The sequence below is a fragment of the Neodiprion pinetum genome, chromosome 6 (genome assembly GCF_021155775.2).
Source record: "Neodiprion pinetum isolate iyNeoPine1 chromosome 6, iyNeoPine1.2, whole genome shotgun sequence".
Taxonomy (NCBI): Eukaryota; Metazoa; Arthropoda; class Insecta; order Hymenoptera; family Diprionidae; genus Neodiprion; species Neodiprion pinetum.
The window spans coordinates 10,968,406-10,984,502 of record NC_060237.1 but is presented as its reverse complement, the minus strand read 5'-3'; the positions used below and the strand labels follow the sequence as shown (position 1 = coordinate 10,984,502).

General features: G+C 40.3%; 1 protein-coding gene and 2 long non-coding RNA genes across 11 annotated transcripts in view; 2 read left to right on the top strand and 1 right to left on the bottom strand.

The window, feature by feature from the left end:
• LOC124222247 (protein Fe65 homolog) overlaps positions 1-16,097 on the bottom strand; it is a 201,529-nt gene that overhangs the window by 62,542 nt on the left and 122,890 nt on the right. Inside the window, exon 1 of one of the 9 annotated variants that reach the window (XM_069137525.1) lies at positions 8,101-8,660. The exons of 7 other annotated variants lie outside the window; for them this stretch is intronic. In XM_069137525.1, coding sequence (XP_068993626.1) covers positions 8,101-8,116 — 16 coding nt within the window. In that variant the 5' untranslated portion in view covers positions 8,117-8,660. Of the gene's footprint in view, positions 1-5,257; positions 5,387-8,100; positions 8,661-16,097 lie in introns of those variants that run through there. One more of the 9 variants, XM_069137526.1, reaches the window with a different exon arrangement.
• On the top strand, positions 4,028-5,188 carry LOC124222255 (uncharacterized). The gene is made up of 3 exons (XR_006883984.2): positions 4,028-4,354; positions 4,565-4,790; positions 5,034-5,188. It is a non-coding gene; the product is annotated as an uncharacterized lncRNA (long non-coding RNA).
• LOC138191203 (uncharacterized) lies at positions 6,900-7,603 on the top strand. Its single transcript, XR_011177547.1, has 2 exons — positions 6,900-7,148; positions 7,505-7,603. It is a non-coding gene; the product is annotated as an uncharacterized lncRNA (long non-coding RNA).

Below are 16,097 nucleotides of genomic sequence, written 5' to 3'. Positions count from 1 at the left end.
AAATTAATTAACGAAGAATGGTAATAGAATTACCGAAAAATTCACAGCAATTAGTATGACGAGTGCCATAAATTCACTGCGATAATTTAGAAAAATTTAGAGAACTATATAGTGCTGAAGTTAGGAAACTCTAAAAATACTGCGTATATGAATTCTTATGGCGGAGCTTTTTCGACTGCGGCACGATGAGTTTCGAAATGGATTTACCGGCAAACGAACTTCTGAAAATTTATAAAACGTTAACGTCAACTTGTTCTTAATCGAGGATGTTTCGAGTTTGAATTAACATCCACATGTGTACATTATCGCAACATCAACTTATACATGGTTGGTGAGAACGGTGAGCCTTGATTGTAAAAGCGATTCGCTTTTCGTGTCGTTTCAACAAAGTAACAAGTCCCAACATTTTACGATTCACAAAAATTCATAGACACTTGGATTATTTTGTCGACAATCTGCTTGTAAGCGATTATCATGAACAAAAAACTTACTGTCTACATTTGAATCGGTGAAAATTCACTGATTCCCAGTTATAAGTTCACCAGACGGAAAGATTAGTGTATGTACACTAGAAATAAGTGAAATTTCACCAAACCGTCGGTGTATTTACACTGGTGTTTTCCAGTAGAATACTTATCACTAAGAATCGGTGAATTGTCATCAATTCAAATTTACAGAGTAAATTCAACTTTCCAAAGCTCCATGCGCGCGAAATTCAGTGCCAAAATTTTTTTCACATGGTCTATACATTGCTTAAAGTATCAATAACCGTACTAGGATAAATCTTCTGATCGTTCGATTAATCGCGCTGCGCAGTTTACTTATTCGCATATTACATTCACTTTTCCAACAAAATTCACAGGTCGTCCTAATAATTCAATGTACCAGGAAACAGCGGAAGGGGGTGCAGGGGTAAAAACACAAGTCGAACAAGCAGCCAAGTCACTTCTCGGAGGAATCGATAAGGCGAAGCTGGTGTGACTCATAGGGGCGGTGACAGGACCTCTACTAGTGGGGCCGCCTCCTACAGATGCACGTGTATGGCTAATACACGAAGCTATTTAGCCAAAGCTCGGGTTAACTTTAGCCAATCCAACCTAGCCCAACCCAATTCCTAACTCAGCCTCGCTTTTCACTCGATTTCCCCATCGTGCCTCTCTCTCTCTCTCTCTCTCTCCTTCTCACTTTGCCCCACCACCTTTCGAATAATGAATAGCCAATTTCGGAAATAGTGGAGAACACGGAGTTACGGTAGAAAATGAAATTAGCCGGTTGATCAATTGAAATTGCGTTTAAAACAACGTGCCGTAAAGCTCGAGGCGCGATGGGGCGCTTTTTACTTTTTCTCCCCTCCGCCCGTTTCCGCAACTTTGTTTCCTTCCCGTATTTTTAAGCCGGCACGGGTGATGGACCATACCGGAAGATGGTGCGTGCTCGCAGGGGTATCTTGACATCGGACAAAAGCTGCCGTAGAGATGGGGAGGAAGGGAACGCACGCGATATCTAAATGTTACGGGGTGCAGAGTGTCGATGCGCCCTGGGAACTGGGGCTGGTTGGCTGGCTTGGTCCAATCCGAAAAGTGATCGTTAAAGTTTATAGCGACGGCTCACCGAAAGGTTAAGATTTCCTCCTCCGAACGAGCAACATTTAGCTTTACGGTGGTGGTAATTCTGACATAACAGGCAACTGCAGTCAGCCGGCTAGTCAGTTCGCCTCGCCACCTCGATCCTCGCGATAAAAATTAATCTCCACTCACTCTCCCTGACGGCGACCTGTGCAGTTTTACCAAAATTCGGTATCCGTTATACCTTTGCCAATTTTACTAGTTCTGGAGAAGGAAAATACCCCTGATTCACTTTTTGAGCTCTGCAGTCATATATATATATATATATATGTTAGATTGAAATGAAAAGAAGAAGGGAGGCGAAAACGCCCTCGGGAAATCTGTAACGCGAGAATGAGCGTAGCCTGCTGGAGAAATATTTTACGAGTGTACGTTTAAAAAACAGGAAATACAAAATTGGCACTCGAAATAAGCGATAAAGCATAAAATTGCTAATATACGTTGTAAAAACGGGAGTGTATAATTTGAAAAAATCGTTCCAAGACGTCGTAATCTAATGCCATTTTTCCTTGTTTAAAATAAAATAATTAACACGTAGAAGCACATTTCTGTTTCCTTGAACTCCGACTTTCGGTACAAAATGAAATTTCAGTTCACTCCGTCCGTGCCGTGGCTAAAATTTCCCAAATTAAACATTAAATACCGTTGGCTGGTACGGGGAAAATATACTATACTCTGCGCACATATGAACAGAGATTTAATTACGTGAACGTTTAGCAGGCTAACCGGTACCACGTTGAGCTGGTGCAAGAGTTATAAGTGTTGCAGAGCCGCGCAAATTACTTGCCGGTTAGATATTATATACGGACGGCGATAAATAGAGTCGAAAACACTCCGATGTGACGAGTTCACGCGAATCAACACGTTCTCCTGTGTTTCTTTTATTTTTAAGAACGGCGCGTGAGAGTGAAAAAAAATTGTAATAAAAACGAAAAAAATTTGAAAAAAAAAAATAGATAAAATCAAACCGAATAATATACTAATACGGTAAATCACTATATGTATAATGAAACCTCACGCTCCACGCGGACGAGGAGGGGCGCGATATGCGGTAGTGGTAATTTTTTTGTCAGAGGAAGGGTCCGCGTTTTTGCCCGGCGCAAGATCGCCTATCTTTATGACTTAATAACCAACTGACGCCGGCCGAGTTGAACGGGGTTAAGCCTCTTTTTTTCGCTGCTCTGAATGCTTTTTAAAAACGCGATCCCTCGTGCGAATTCGCCATACGAAAGCCGTTATTGTCACGGCCCTTGATTTGTTTCTCTCGGTACGTTTTTTCCCTGTTTTGCGGTTTACTTAACCCCTTCACTATTAATTTCTCTCCACTTACCCCCAAGACTACACGTGCGTGTAATCAACCAAGTTTTGACTCTCAGCGTCATGTAATAAATATCAACAATAAGACTTCGTGTAAGACTTAACGATCGGGTCGTTCGGGATATTTGTACGTCGGTAGCTTTGGGGAAAGGTCGGAAAAACCTTACGTTTGACGACGTGTTTTCGCTATAAAAAGTGATATGTTACCATTGATCCTTCGATGCTCTGTGATTCTGTCGCGTTTCACACACATGCCTAGAAATGACCATAAAAGTGGGCTGTAACGGGAAGGAAGGGATGTCCAGTTGATCTGACTTCCGTTGAGTCGGAATACGTGTGCCGAAGTAACACAGTAGCGTTTCCGAAGCTTTTCAGTAGTCACACAGAGAGGGATAATCGTTACGTGCAGCTTCAATATTTCCATAAAATTCTAAAAGGGTTCTAAGAGCATCTCTCAAAGGTTAGTAATGCTTCGCTATGAGTGCAGCAGCACCAGCAGCAGCAGCATCTTAAAACTTGTTCGGCAACTTGAAGCACAATTTCGAGGGTGTCTATGGGGTGGATAATAGTTTGCGGTGTAAGTGCGCGGCGCATAATAACAGCACCGACTACCGCGAGTTTACGTAATAAAGAGAGCGCGGAAAGTTTATCCTGCAAACGGGCAATAAGTCAGTCGTAACGTAGTCGCGGTAGTTTGGCTACTTTAACGCCGCGTATCCCGTCTTACGGAGACGCAGGGGTGAGGGGGAGGGATGGGGATGGAAAAAGAGAGAAAGAGAGATACGAGTAGAAAGAGTCGCGACGAAGGCGCACAACTAGGTGAGTCAGTCCGCGTCGCCGCTCGTTCTCATTCACTTGCACAGAGACACGTTACACGAACACACCGCTAGACGAGAAATAGCGTTTAAGGGTTGCGTGCGGCGCCAAGTATGAATGGCGCCGGGTCGTCTAGCCTCCGCGGATCGGCCGTCTCCGTCTGCGTTCCCGTTCTCGTCCCCTCTCCACATCGTCACCGTGCGTCACTAGTTTCTGGCCAACCAACCTCTGGCCACATTAGCAGCCGCTCTGCAAGCCAAGGTCCGTTTTGCACGCAGAGCGGCCGATATACCTCGCTTCGTAAAGTCTGGCCAAATTAAAGTGGCAAAACAGAAGAGTGCAAACAAACAGTAGATACGAAACAGCGATGACTGTACGAATATCTTTATGACGTAGTCGTGTGGCGCAGAATCGTTCCCTCGCCAGTGAATAACGTGAACCAAATTTTCTTGCAGTAGGAGAGATGCTTCTTTACGGTACCGTTCGCCGTTGTGACCATTCTTTGACCCAGATTCGGGCATATTCATTAGGGGTAATCGCAAATGGTACAGGGATAAAGTAGTAAAAAGTTCCGTGGCCATTGGAAGTCAGACTTTGTAAGTCACAAATTGAGTAATTAAACAGATTGAAAGTCATATTAATAAATACAGATTTTTATGAGGGTGGCCACAAATGGTGAATCTGCCTAGAAAGTTATGATACACTACCGATTTTCATCCTGTATAATTTGTGTTCAATTAATTTTTTGCCCAGACTGTACTGCCGATATATTTTCCGTTTGAAATAATTAGAATTTCTACCACCAGGACGGACGTTCACGACCTCGCCAAGTGTTTGGCGTGCGGGGAGATACTTGCAGCTTTTTCGCACTGCTAATTGGCAACCTCTGACCTTTAACAAGAATCAGAGGAGCCTAGCCTCGGCACGGTTCATGGAGGGATGTAATATGCGCACACATACTCGAATCACGTGGTTCCGAAAAATTACCTCGGTTTGAGCGTTTTTCTCGAAAGAAGGTTTTTTTGAACTTGCGTAAGTCATGACTCGACAAATTATTGATCGATCATTTTTAAACTTGGTGTACGTTTACCTTATTTAATCACACAGAATGCGAATCTATACTCTTAAGATAATCGGATTGTTCAAAGTACCCCTTTTCATTTATAAAAAACTGTGAAAAATACCACATTCTTTTTAAAACTCGCGTAAAGTATCAAATTTTCGATTATAACGGACAAATGTAGAAAAATAATCTAAAGAATGAAACGATTTCAGTTTTGTTGTTCTGAGATCGAAATTATGACTTCCACAATGCACGGAAATTGCCAACGCGAATGAGGACCTGCTGCGGGACGTAGCTAAATAACTTGATCAATTACGAATCAAATGACTTGAAAAAACTGCCAGATCTTGTTTAAACTGGTAATAAAAGATCCTTAGAGTTCAAAGAATAACCATTCAATTCTTCTCTATCCAAAAAATTTCCGAAAACTACTTACTTTTCGGCCTGCTAACGTCGGTTCCTCCCCTTAAATACTTCGCAGGAACTCGACGACTTAGGGAGCTTTGTGGCGTGGGTTTGTCTTCCAGGACCTTGAGCCGCCTACGCCTGACCTCACCGACTTCCGCAGCTACCTCCACTCGTCAATAATCTATAATCTATACTAATCACGGACCTTGCGACCTCCGTATCACTCGGTCCTTGAGACAGTCTCGATTCGGCCGAACAGCCGTCTTTCTGACTCGTGTCGTTTCGATCCGGGCGCTGATCGCGCAATTTTTAGTCGATGGTGACTCTGTATTTGGCGCTTGATGAAGAGTTTGTCTTGTTTAACCCTTCGTGGTCACTGTTATTTTTTGTCCCACAAGAAATACGTTAGGTCGTATCGACCCCAAGTGACCGCGGATGGTTGAACCGGAAACATGTTTCGTTGCACTCGTGTTCATAATTCCTTCTAGCGTGGCTTTAGACGCGTATTTAATTCGTTGAAAATCGATCACTGGCTTAAAATATACTTTCGATGATTTTCTAAAGAGGAAAACTTGCGAGACGTTCAGTGCGTTTGATTTGAATTTTGCCGGTTCGTTTTTCTCATCCAATTCTGCTCGAGACGCTGTTCGTTGAAACATTTTCCAGAACAGTACTAGCTTTCGAGGTTCGATCAATGCTAAAATAGGATTGCACAAGGCTTGCTTTTAACTCTGACCCGAGTCAGTGGTACAAGGTCTCTCGTGCACGTAACGACACTGAGCTTTAAATAGGCGTAGAAGGGCCCGTCGTGAATGTTATACGACGTTTACATATTTTGATGAAACCGCGGGTGTTATTAAATTTTTAGATACATAAAGTAGAGGGTAGCTTTTGCAACGTGTTTCTTTAGCGTGTGGTTTACCTACCAGTTTTTTTCAGAAAACAAATACCTGTATATTTGTATGAAATACATGTAAATAATCGCGATGAATTTATATCAAGATCGGACACGTTTTTCTATTATTTTTTCAATGTCTGTGACGGCGCTTTGTTTGAAACGGATTCGAGTTGACTTGTTCAAAATTTTTTATCCTGCCCAGTCCTAGACGAATCACGCATACTCGCGAGTTTTTCGTATCAAGTCGTGTAGTGGTTCAATTTGAGATGCGACGTTTAGAGGACAAATTTACAGTGCACGTTAGTTGTGAAGTGGTTTAAATAGTATATGCTTGTGTCCATTAGAAGAGATTGGTGAGTCTGGTAGAAGAGGAAAGATAGACAACCGACTGAACAACTGACACGATATGCTGTTTTTCAAAAATTACACAGTTTATACACTTACGATGAATAATCGATTCGCAAATTCCGCGTCCCTTATTTTCTCAATTTTATTTATTTCTTTTTTTTTTTTTTTATTCTACCAAACTTCAACACAGCTTTAGATCTCTGCACGGATACTCAGTACATGAATTTAAAATTCTGCTCACGAGAGTTGCGCACTGCTATACATACATACATGCCTGTACTAACACTCGAGATTAATAATAATCGATTGTCCGACTCCGTGGACTTTTACTACTTGTTCGGACCCACTGGCGCCTTGAAGGGCTTAAGGGATCGTCTCAGTGTGAAATTTTCAAAAAATTGTTTTGTTTTTTTTTGCATTATCGTATAGTATACACTGTTCTAAACATTCTCTCAAATTTTTAAATCGAAATTCAAATTATTACGGTCGCTACAGCGTTTCTTGTAGAAAGGGAACGGGTTTTCTACCTGCGCGAGTACTAAGGTGCTTAGGTTCTATAACCTTGCAGAATAAACTGTCCAAGCATTTCAGTTCGTTTTTGACATCCACCACGGATAGACGTACGAGAGAAACCCCCAAGAAAAAAATCAAGACCTGGCATCGCCGATTGATCGTAAGTAAACGATTTATATAAACTTTTCCAACTTCAATCTTTAAACGCGTTTTTCTCAGAATGGTGTTTTTCAAAACGGTTTCCACTCTCAAAGGAAGAGTTTTAAAGATATCTAGTTCCAATTTCGGGAGAACATTTTAAACGTCATTCTTTATCGCGCTATGGAAGCTTTTTTTTTTTTTTTTTGAAAACTTCCTATTTTTTTTACGAAAAACTGTCGAAAAAAAGGGCCACATTCGACACTTTTTGTTCAAACCGCCGCCATTTTGTCAAATTTGAAAAAAAAAAAAAAACCCTCCATAGCGCGATAGCGACTTTCCTACAGATCAATAATCTTTTTGAAATTTTTTTTTCAGATCAAAATTGCGGCCGTCATCGTGGAAACCGTGCAGCACCTTTTTTTTTCACGTGAAATTACAACAATTTATACAACAATGATGCACTCAATAAATAAACTTTAAAAAAATCATTTTGTATTCTTCATAAACGTATTTATTTATGAAAAAAAAACCGGACCGATTAGTTTATGTGAACATTAAAAAAAAAATTCGCGAAAATCAGTGATTTTTCGGAGTGTCACACTGAGACGATCCCTTAAGGGCTTCAGTTATTCACGGCTGGCTGGTAAAAGCAGCGAGTGACTTGAGAATGAGCAGAGAACCATATATCGTAGATTTACGATGTTTAGAGAAAGAAGACTCTGCGCTCTTCGTTAAGCTAGCTGGAAAATACAGGAACGAAAATTGAAGATTCTTTGTGCGAAGGCGACAAGTGTCTCTCCTCCAGAAAAATGCCGATAAGAGTCAAAATTACCCTCTCTCTCGCCTCTTCGTGTCCGTAAACAGGGCTTGCATGCCACTTACATATTTGAAAAATCTAGAGCCAGTTAGACCGAAATTAGTATCAGGTCGACATCAATTATCCATAGCAAACATATCAAGGAATTACGTACCTTGTACATTTTCCATGAAATTTTAGATACTCATTGACATCGAAACATTAAGAGCCCACAGCGCTTATGTAAATAGTGAAATATCTGTTAATTATAAACACTAAGTTGTACAACGTGGTCTCACGATGAAATTTATTAATAACCAGTGTGTGCACCTCACGTATATTTTCACACGCAGAGCCGGTAAGCTCAACACTACCGTCGGACGCCTAGCAGAGACGTGTCTGACGCTACCGCGCCGTTACTACTAGATGCACTTCACAATCAGCTGAAGTTGTCGGCAATTGACGTTGCGCGGTAGAAATATCGAATATCCATGTCGATTTAAACGAGAAGAATTCAAAGACACGTTTGGTTCGATTTGTGTTTTTACACATGTAATTGCGTTCAAAGAGGAAATGAAAGTTATAAAAAGAATCGATCGTCGTTTAAGTGCCGAAAAATGATATAAACGGATAAATAAGTAGTAACGCTATTTTTTCCCTCAACAATGGAATGAATTTAAATTGATTTCGAACTAGCGCATCAATGTTTTCCTTACGTTTGAGTATAACGGAAGAAATTACTAATTATATATTGATCATAAAGCGATTCTACGCTCACGAACGTGCCTTTAAAATGCTAATGCGGTAAATATATAATTGTCACATGTAGGTTGGTGCAAACAAGCCGCCGTACCTGGCTCGCTATTGGGTTCTACTATGTGATTATTATGGCCGATAAAGCCGCAAAGCCATTTCACCGTCAACGTCGTGTTTATCGTTGAATACTTGTTATTCATTCGCTGTCGGTATTTATTTACGGCAATACGCTCGCTGCTCGTTATACACGTATACGTGCATATACCGCAATAAATTGATACGCGATGCACAGTCGTGTACTTTGATACCGGTAATTACGGTGTTTCCCCGTATAATTAATATTCAGTGTTCCTTTCGCCGCAGCGACGGAGTAAAAAATAAGTGCGTCATTCCTCGTCCGACGTTTTCTATAATTGAGGAAAGGCACGGGCCGTAGAAACACCGAGGTAAAGTCGACCTCTCTTATCATCTGCCAATTGCGCAAAGCATACTGCCTGCATGCCTCGTTAAAGTTTATCACTTTACAGTAGCTGGTAGCGGCATCGAGGAACAGGGACAAGGGAGGAAAAGGGGTACTTTGTCTTCCTGGAAGTTCCATTAGCGCATTAAACTGCCATTTCCGCGTCCACTAACGCAACCAGGTCGACAGGATATCGCTATCCAAGTTGTCTTGCACGGTGTATCCTGCAGCGGAAATTCGAGAGGCATTATCGCGCGTGTCGCGATCCTTGAGGTGTTCCTTGCGTGGGGGCATAACTGGCCCCCTTCTCAATCACTCAAAAAATAGGACTGACTCTTAATAAAAATGAGTTATAATTAATTATTACACCTAACGACAAGCTGGAATCTAAAATTTCTCGTGAATTCTGTTGCCGAACGTAACCCCTGAAAAGTCGCGGTTACGAAAATTCTTCGGTTTGTGAAATTTTTCCAAGTTTTATCACTACAGTTTTCTTAAACATTCTGTGTCCCCCTGTTCCTATCGTCGTTAGAGATCCTCTGAAATTTTTACACGCGTAGGGCAATTTTTATCAGACATTTAGAATTATTCGGTATATAAATTATTAGACAGAAATGTAGCCAGCATGTCATCTCCGTAAAGAACCGTATAAATTTATCGATTGTTGAAGTAGTCACTTTTGGATAAATATTCGGTAACTTGGTTAGGAATTTTTCTAGTTCAATGACATATATTTGCAGGTACTTTATGGCAGACAAAAATCAATAAGTTGTAAAACATTCGCGTTCGTGCAAGGAATACCTTAACTTTGTTCCGAAGAACAAGCACGAGAGAATAACGTGGAATTATTGTTCCTTTATTGCCTTATGGAGCTGAAGGATGAAAATAACCGTAAAACAAATGGTACCCAGTAATTTGAATTGCTGGTAACACGCGTATGCGCACACACACAACGATTCGAAACCCTCGGGTCATCCGTCACCGGGGAGAGAACTGTCCATTGCTCACTGACCAATGTCCACCCACCTAAAACCCGAGCCCAGAGGTAGCCTATCACTCTAAATACGGCTGGCTCACCGCCGGCCTGACGTTGTTACTCATTATATCCCTGAATGAGCCCTTTCTTGCCGCGCTACCTTAATTAACAAGTAGCCACCGCATGCACATCAGCCACCGAGTATTTTTACATAATTAATAGCGCCACTCGGACACGCGATGTATCATGTTATCTTATCGACGTCCTCCAACAGCCAGGGGATCAAGGGAAATGTACAAAAAAAAAAAAGAGGATCGACGCTGACGGAATCACGCGCCGTCACTGGAAGGAAAGGATTCGCCACGGATTGCCTGTACGAGAAGTCAGGTTTTCGGATCGTAATCATTTTTTGCCAGACTATATATGTATATTAGAGTGTTTAAAAAAAAAATTAAAAATTTTTGGATTCTTCTTAACGCTACCCGATAAAATGCCTGTATGAGACCTAAAAAATAACCTCTTAAAATTTGAGCCACGTAGCTTATGCGTAAGAACTGCCGCAATTGATTTTTCGTTTTTTTTTTCACTTTTTTCAGAAAAGAAAAGTCAATATTTGAAGTTGTAATTTTGCATCTTGTAGATATCTTGATAAATACGTAGTATATGAAAAAATCACAAGAGAGTTTTTTCACGGTAAATTGAATTTCATAAAAAAGATCTCAGACTTTTTGTCATATATGTTATATTTTGGGAGATTTTTAGGAAAAAGTGAAAAAAAAAAAAAAACGAAAAATCAATTGCGGCAGTTCTTACGCATAAGCTACGTGGCTCAAATTTTAAGAGGTTATTTTTGAGGTCCCAAACAGGAATTTTATCGGGTAGCGTTAAGAAAAATCCAAAATTTTTTTTTTTAAATACTCCAATTTATATACATAGTCAGCGGAAAGCATTTGTATTTTGCTTTGGGATAGACTGACGATTTTCAATTCTGAAATTTTATATGTACCTCATCTTAACTGCATCAGCTATGTACTCGTATATGTAATCGACATATCGAAACCGTAATTTCTGTAAAAAGGTTCACCCGTCCTGAATATATGTTCGATTTCAAAGAACATCATGAGTGCATTTTTATGGAAATGTCGAACAGACTTTGAGAACCTAAGAAATTTGTAATAAATATTGACTTATTATTCACTTTCAATCATCACAGGTTTATCGTATGAAGTACAATTTAGTTTTCATGAGCTGTAAGAAGTCCAGGTGTACGTTTTTGGACCACTCACCGATTTTACGATAATTTACTAAGTATTTCGCGATTACCTATTCTTACGTATTCAGCCACACGTCATTGTATGCATGTGCAGAAAAAATTACGTCGGCTTTAGAAACGCAGGCAAAATGGCGCATGACGGATCACTTTGAGTCAGTGAAAAGAGTGCGGTATCCGAACACCGAAATCTGAATGAAATGCATATAATCTCGCACGAAACTCGAGTGAAACGATGACGTGAGAAAGGAAAGATTTTTCTCAGCGATCACAAAAAGGCAATCACGAAAAACTCAGAATCGCACTCTCGTTCATTTTAAACCAAATTAAATTTCTTATCTGCTTCTGGTATCGGGCACGGCTCGAGCCACGCTATGCTTAATGCACAACCAGAGGCAGGAAGCAAGTGTGGTGTTATTGGATTCTCGTTTTATTTTTTTATGTTAACGAATTTAATAACCACTCGGTCAAAATGCGACAGCTGGACGAGATAATGCGACCCACAGGAAGTTTGATAATTAGTGAATTTTTATTTTTCTCAAACAGCATCAGTTTACACGAGCCAACATTTTATTACGATTAGACCACCCCTAATTCATTTCGATAAATATCTAATCGCGCATTATATAATTGCCTTATTTTTCACCCAGTTTATAGCCCTTATCAAACAGACATTATCCTTTTTCCTCACCTACAATAAATGACGATGTATATTCGAAGAAAAATTAGCTCCTCAAAAAAAGGATATAAGATATCTGATTTATACTTTTTATGTACACCTATAAATCTCAAAAATGCTGCAACCGAAAGTGTTCAATGTGGAAAAAAGATCGATTATGAAATTTGTGAGAAAACAGCTGAGGCCGGGATGTAAAGAATATTCGAGAAAGAATATTCACCATCACTCCGGTAAAAAGACTATGAATATTTTTTCATTAAATAATTAACGACTGGTGTGTAATTATCATATACCGAATACGTACGATTTAGAGTAAATGCTGTTCACAATTAGAATGCAGTCACGCTCACCCGCAGTAATTATTCAAATTTGGTAATATAATAACGTGCATTTAACAACGCGTGTGCAGTGATGTTTAATTAACAATGTTATTCAGCGTAGCAGATTGCCCATCTACAAAATGCATATTACCGATCAAAATTTTCACTCTACAGTAGTAAAATTGCATAGTTATCTCAAAGATCTGCAGGATGCGATTTTAAGAAACGTGAACTGCGAAAATTTTGATAAAAAACGCACACCCGGATTGTCGTTGTCAAATTTTTCAAACATTCTTGCGGGTCGATATAACTTTCAAAACGCGTTGGAACATAATTTTTCCGGCAAATGAGCTGAAGCGTCAGAGTAATTGACGGGGGTGTTATTGTTAAAAATTCACAAGTTGACGCGCTGCGTTTATATTAACGATTGTAAGCGTGGTTGAACGGAGCGGGGGATAAATCCATATCGGTTATAAAGGTCGGCTGGATAATCGATATGCACATAGGTAAGTACGCTTTGACGGTGCAGTTCGTAATCGACATTAGGCTGCTACTTGAACCGAGAGAATAAGAGCCACCGATGCATAAGCGAAACGTAGCGCGATTTTGGCTATCGGGTATGAGAAGATGACGGAAGGATTAAGGCAAAGAAATAGAAAAAGAAAACAAAAAGATAATGGCAGGGCTTGCAGGAATCGCGAAAATTCCTTTGCTATCATATTACAGCGATAAGGCACAGTTTTGTTTTTGCCAATTCAACTGTTTTTCATCTTTTTCCCGGTTTCCTTTCCAAACTTACTACGGGAAATATACTTATCAGGGCATTTGTAGAACACACCTATGTATAACACGTATATGCACAAGTTTCTTGGTGTGATTTGAGAAAGTCTTCTCATTAGATTCGCATTTAGATACCCGCCTGGAATTGTCCTAATGTTTTCAAGTTTTGTCATTTTTTCTCGCTTAACTCGAAACGCAAGTTACTAAGAACTCTCGACTTACTGGCCATTTTACTTTATACTTCGTTCTTGCCATAATAGACATTAGATCTGGACACGAAACATATGTTTCAATTTTTCGGATAGTTACTGCCCTACAGTGTGTTACGCTTGCAAAGCTCGTTCTCCAAACCTTGACGTTAGTAAAAAGTCTTCTTTCGCGGAAATTGTTTTTAGACAATACTCTGGAATCGTGTAAACAATTTCTCAGGTACAATCTAACACCAACAAAAAATTTCAAGGATGCCAGTCAAAATTGGTGACATGAATTAATTAGGTTCGGGCTTATTGAACCGAGGCTTATGGTTCACCAATAATTACAGCAATCGATCATTGGTACATACGTACAGAAATGGACGATTCACAATCATTTTTCAGAAAACTGAGTCGAGTATGAAAACAGAGCATTCTGGTAAAAATTTGTTCTACTACATGGATGAAGGTCTAAAAGAAGAATTGATGTACATAATAGAAGGGTCACAATATCGAGATTTCAAAGGCTTGAAAATCTGTTTGATAGAATTTAAAAACGTGAAAAGTCGAAACATAGAAAAGCCAAAATATAGAGAGTAAAAATTATGACAGTTCCTATATTTTGGTTTGACACATCTCGACGATTCTATCATCTGATCTTTCTACATTTTGACATTAAACATTGTGATTTATTTTTTTAAATGTTTTCAAATTATACCAACTAAATTTCCAACTCTGTGAAAGTTCAAAATTTTTACCCCTTAACTGTGTGATCATTCAACTTTGTCCTTCCGAAAACCAATATCCACGTAATCACGCTGTGTGATTACTGCTGATGGTTGAACCAAAAAAAAAAGTTTCGGGACAAGAACCGCGTGCAGCCTCCAAGGCCCTCCAATGAACAGCTTGAGAACGATTCTAAACCGTGAAGGTACGGCGACTGCAGCCGGTCATACGGCGAGTGTGAATATGCGATTAAACTTAAACCACTCGGTGAAGGAAACTGGCGCGGTGAAGGCCCGGAGTCGTTTCGAAAATATATTTGACCCGTTTCGCCGTTTGCTCCCCACGCCGGGAAATGACGACCCTTAGCGATGGTGTTACTCGCGAGGAAAGCTCACAGAGAAAGCTTTGAGCACGTTCAACGGCGTTTCCCCACCTCCTCAAGCTTGAACCGCAATGTTACGCTCTCTTCATCCCCCTGTTTAGAGTTTTTTCCGCGGTGTGGCCATCTGGACACGAACATTACACCCCCTCCCCCTTTCTGTGGTAACTGCTTACGTGCAGTTTAGGTCGCTGTACCTGCTGCAGGTGCACGAAAACGACACTTACTACGGATCAGGGTTTTATCCCAAAGCTTGCTCACCGCGCCGTTTAAACAATGGGTTGCGGTATTTTTACCCTCAAACTGAAAACCGACCACCACTTAGAGCAACGGGGTATTGATTTCCGGTTTCGAATTATACGCGTTGCAATCTACCGGGACTTGTACGTAACGATAAAAAAATTGGGAATAACTTTAGCTTAGGGACTTTTATAACGCATAATATTAAAGTTCGTACGTAAATACGGCGAACAAATAAGTCTTGTTTCCTTATGTATATTGTACGACGAAAAATTTGAAGAAAACGCACATTTTTTTAGTAATTTTTACACTTGGCCTGCTTGTTCACTTGTGCCACAGAAACAATTATCCGGGATAAAATTATTCGAATCAATTGAGTTATGGGTGAATTTTTTCTCGGCTTTGCTGTTACTCCGAGATATTTTTTTTCTTAATTTGACTGATTTCGCAGAATTTGGTACTTTGGAATTTGGACTTTTCTTCATAGGATTATATCTGTAAAAATTATTTGACGACGTTATAAATCTGAGAAAAATATGTATACCGGAGAAAAGAAATTTGATGTAAGTTTTTTGTAGGTTGAAAAACATTCGATTTAAAAATCGCTGTTCCCGCTACTTTTGAAATTTACGTAACCGTGGAAAGTGTAGAGGAAATTTTTTTCCAACCCACCAGCTGCAATAATTTCGCACGGCACAGTCTGACCTTGGGTGTTCTGGGCGCACGGCTCGCCGGGTGGCTCGTTTCCCTTTATCGCTGGGGGTGGAGGGGTTGGTTGGCTGGTTGGTTGGATGGTGCGAAACGGCGATAAATACGTGAATAAATAAGAGAAGAAGCCCAAGAAGGTGTAAAGAATCGTTTGAAGCATTTCACAGCGCAGACAAATATGGCGTCGCGTCGTCGCCAAGGTATCTAGTATAAGGAGCTTAGTTTGTCGGGGTTTGAAAAGTTTGCAGAAAATATTAAGCGTCGCGACAGCAGTGGCGCAAGTATATTTAACCAACAGCGGCAATAACAGTATTTCTCTGAAAATATTAACCGTTTACCCGCTTGTACGCGCTTACAAAAATTTTCAAGCTTAAACTTGGCACTGCGAGCTTTCGTACAACGTCCGCTATTTGCTGCTCGTTCGGCAATGATTCCCTCATTCTTTCTCTCTCTCTCTCTCTCTCTCTCTCTACATGCACTTGCCCTTCTCCCTCTCGTTAATTGATCCGGGAAAACTCGACCGAGTCAACGTCGCTAGAATATTGCCTCTCTTATAATTGTATGGGAGGGGGAGAAATCATTATCGTTATTTGAAATTTCAGAGCGCCGACTAACGGTGTCCAGAAAACGACGGACAAGCCTAATGGCATACCGGGTGTAACTTTCTGCTAAAACGTAACAGCGTTC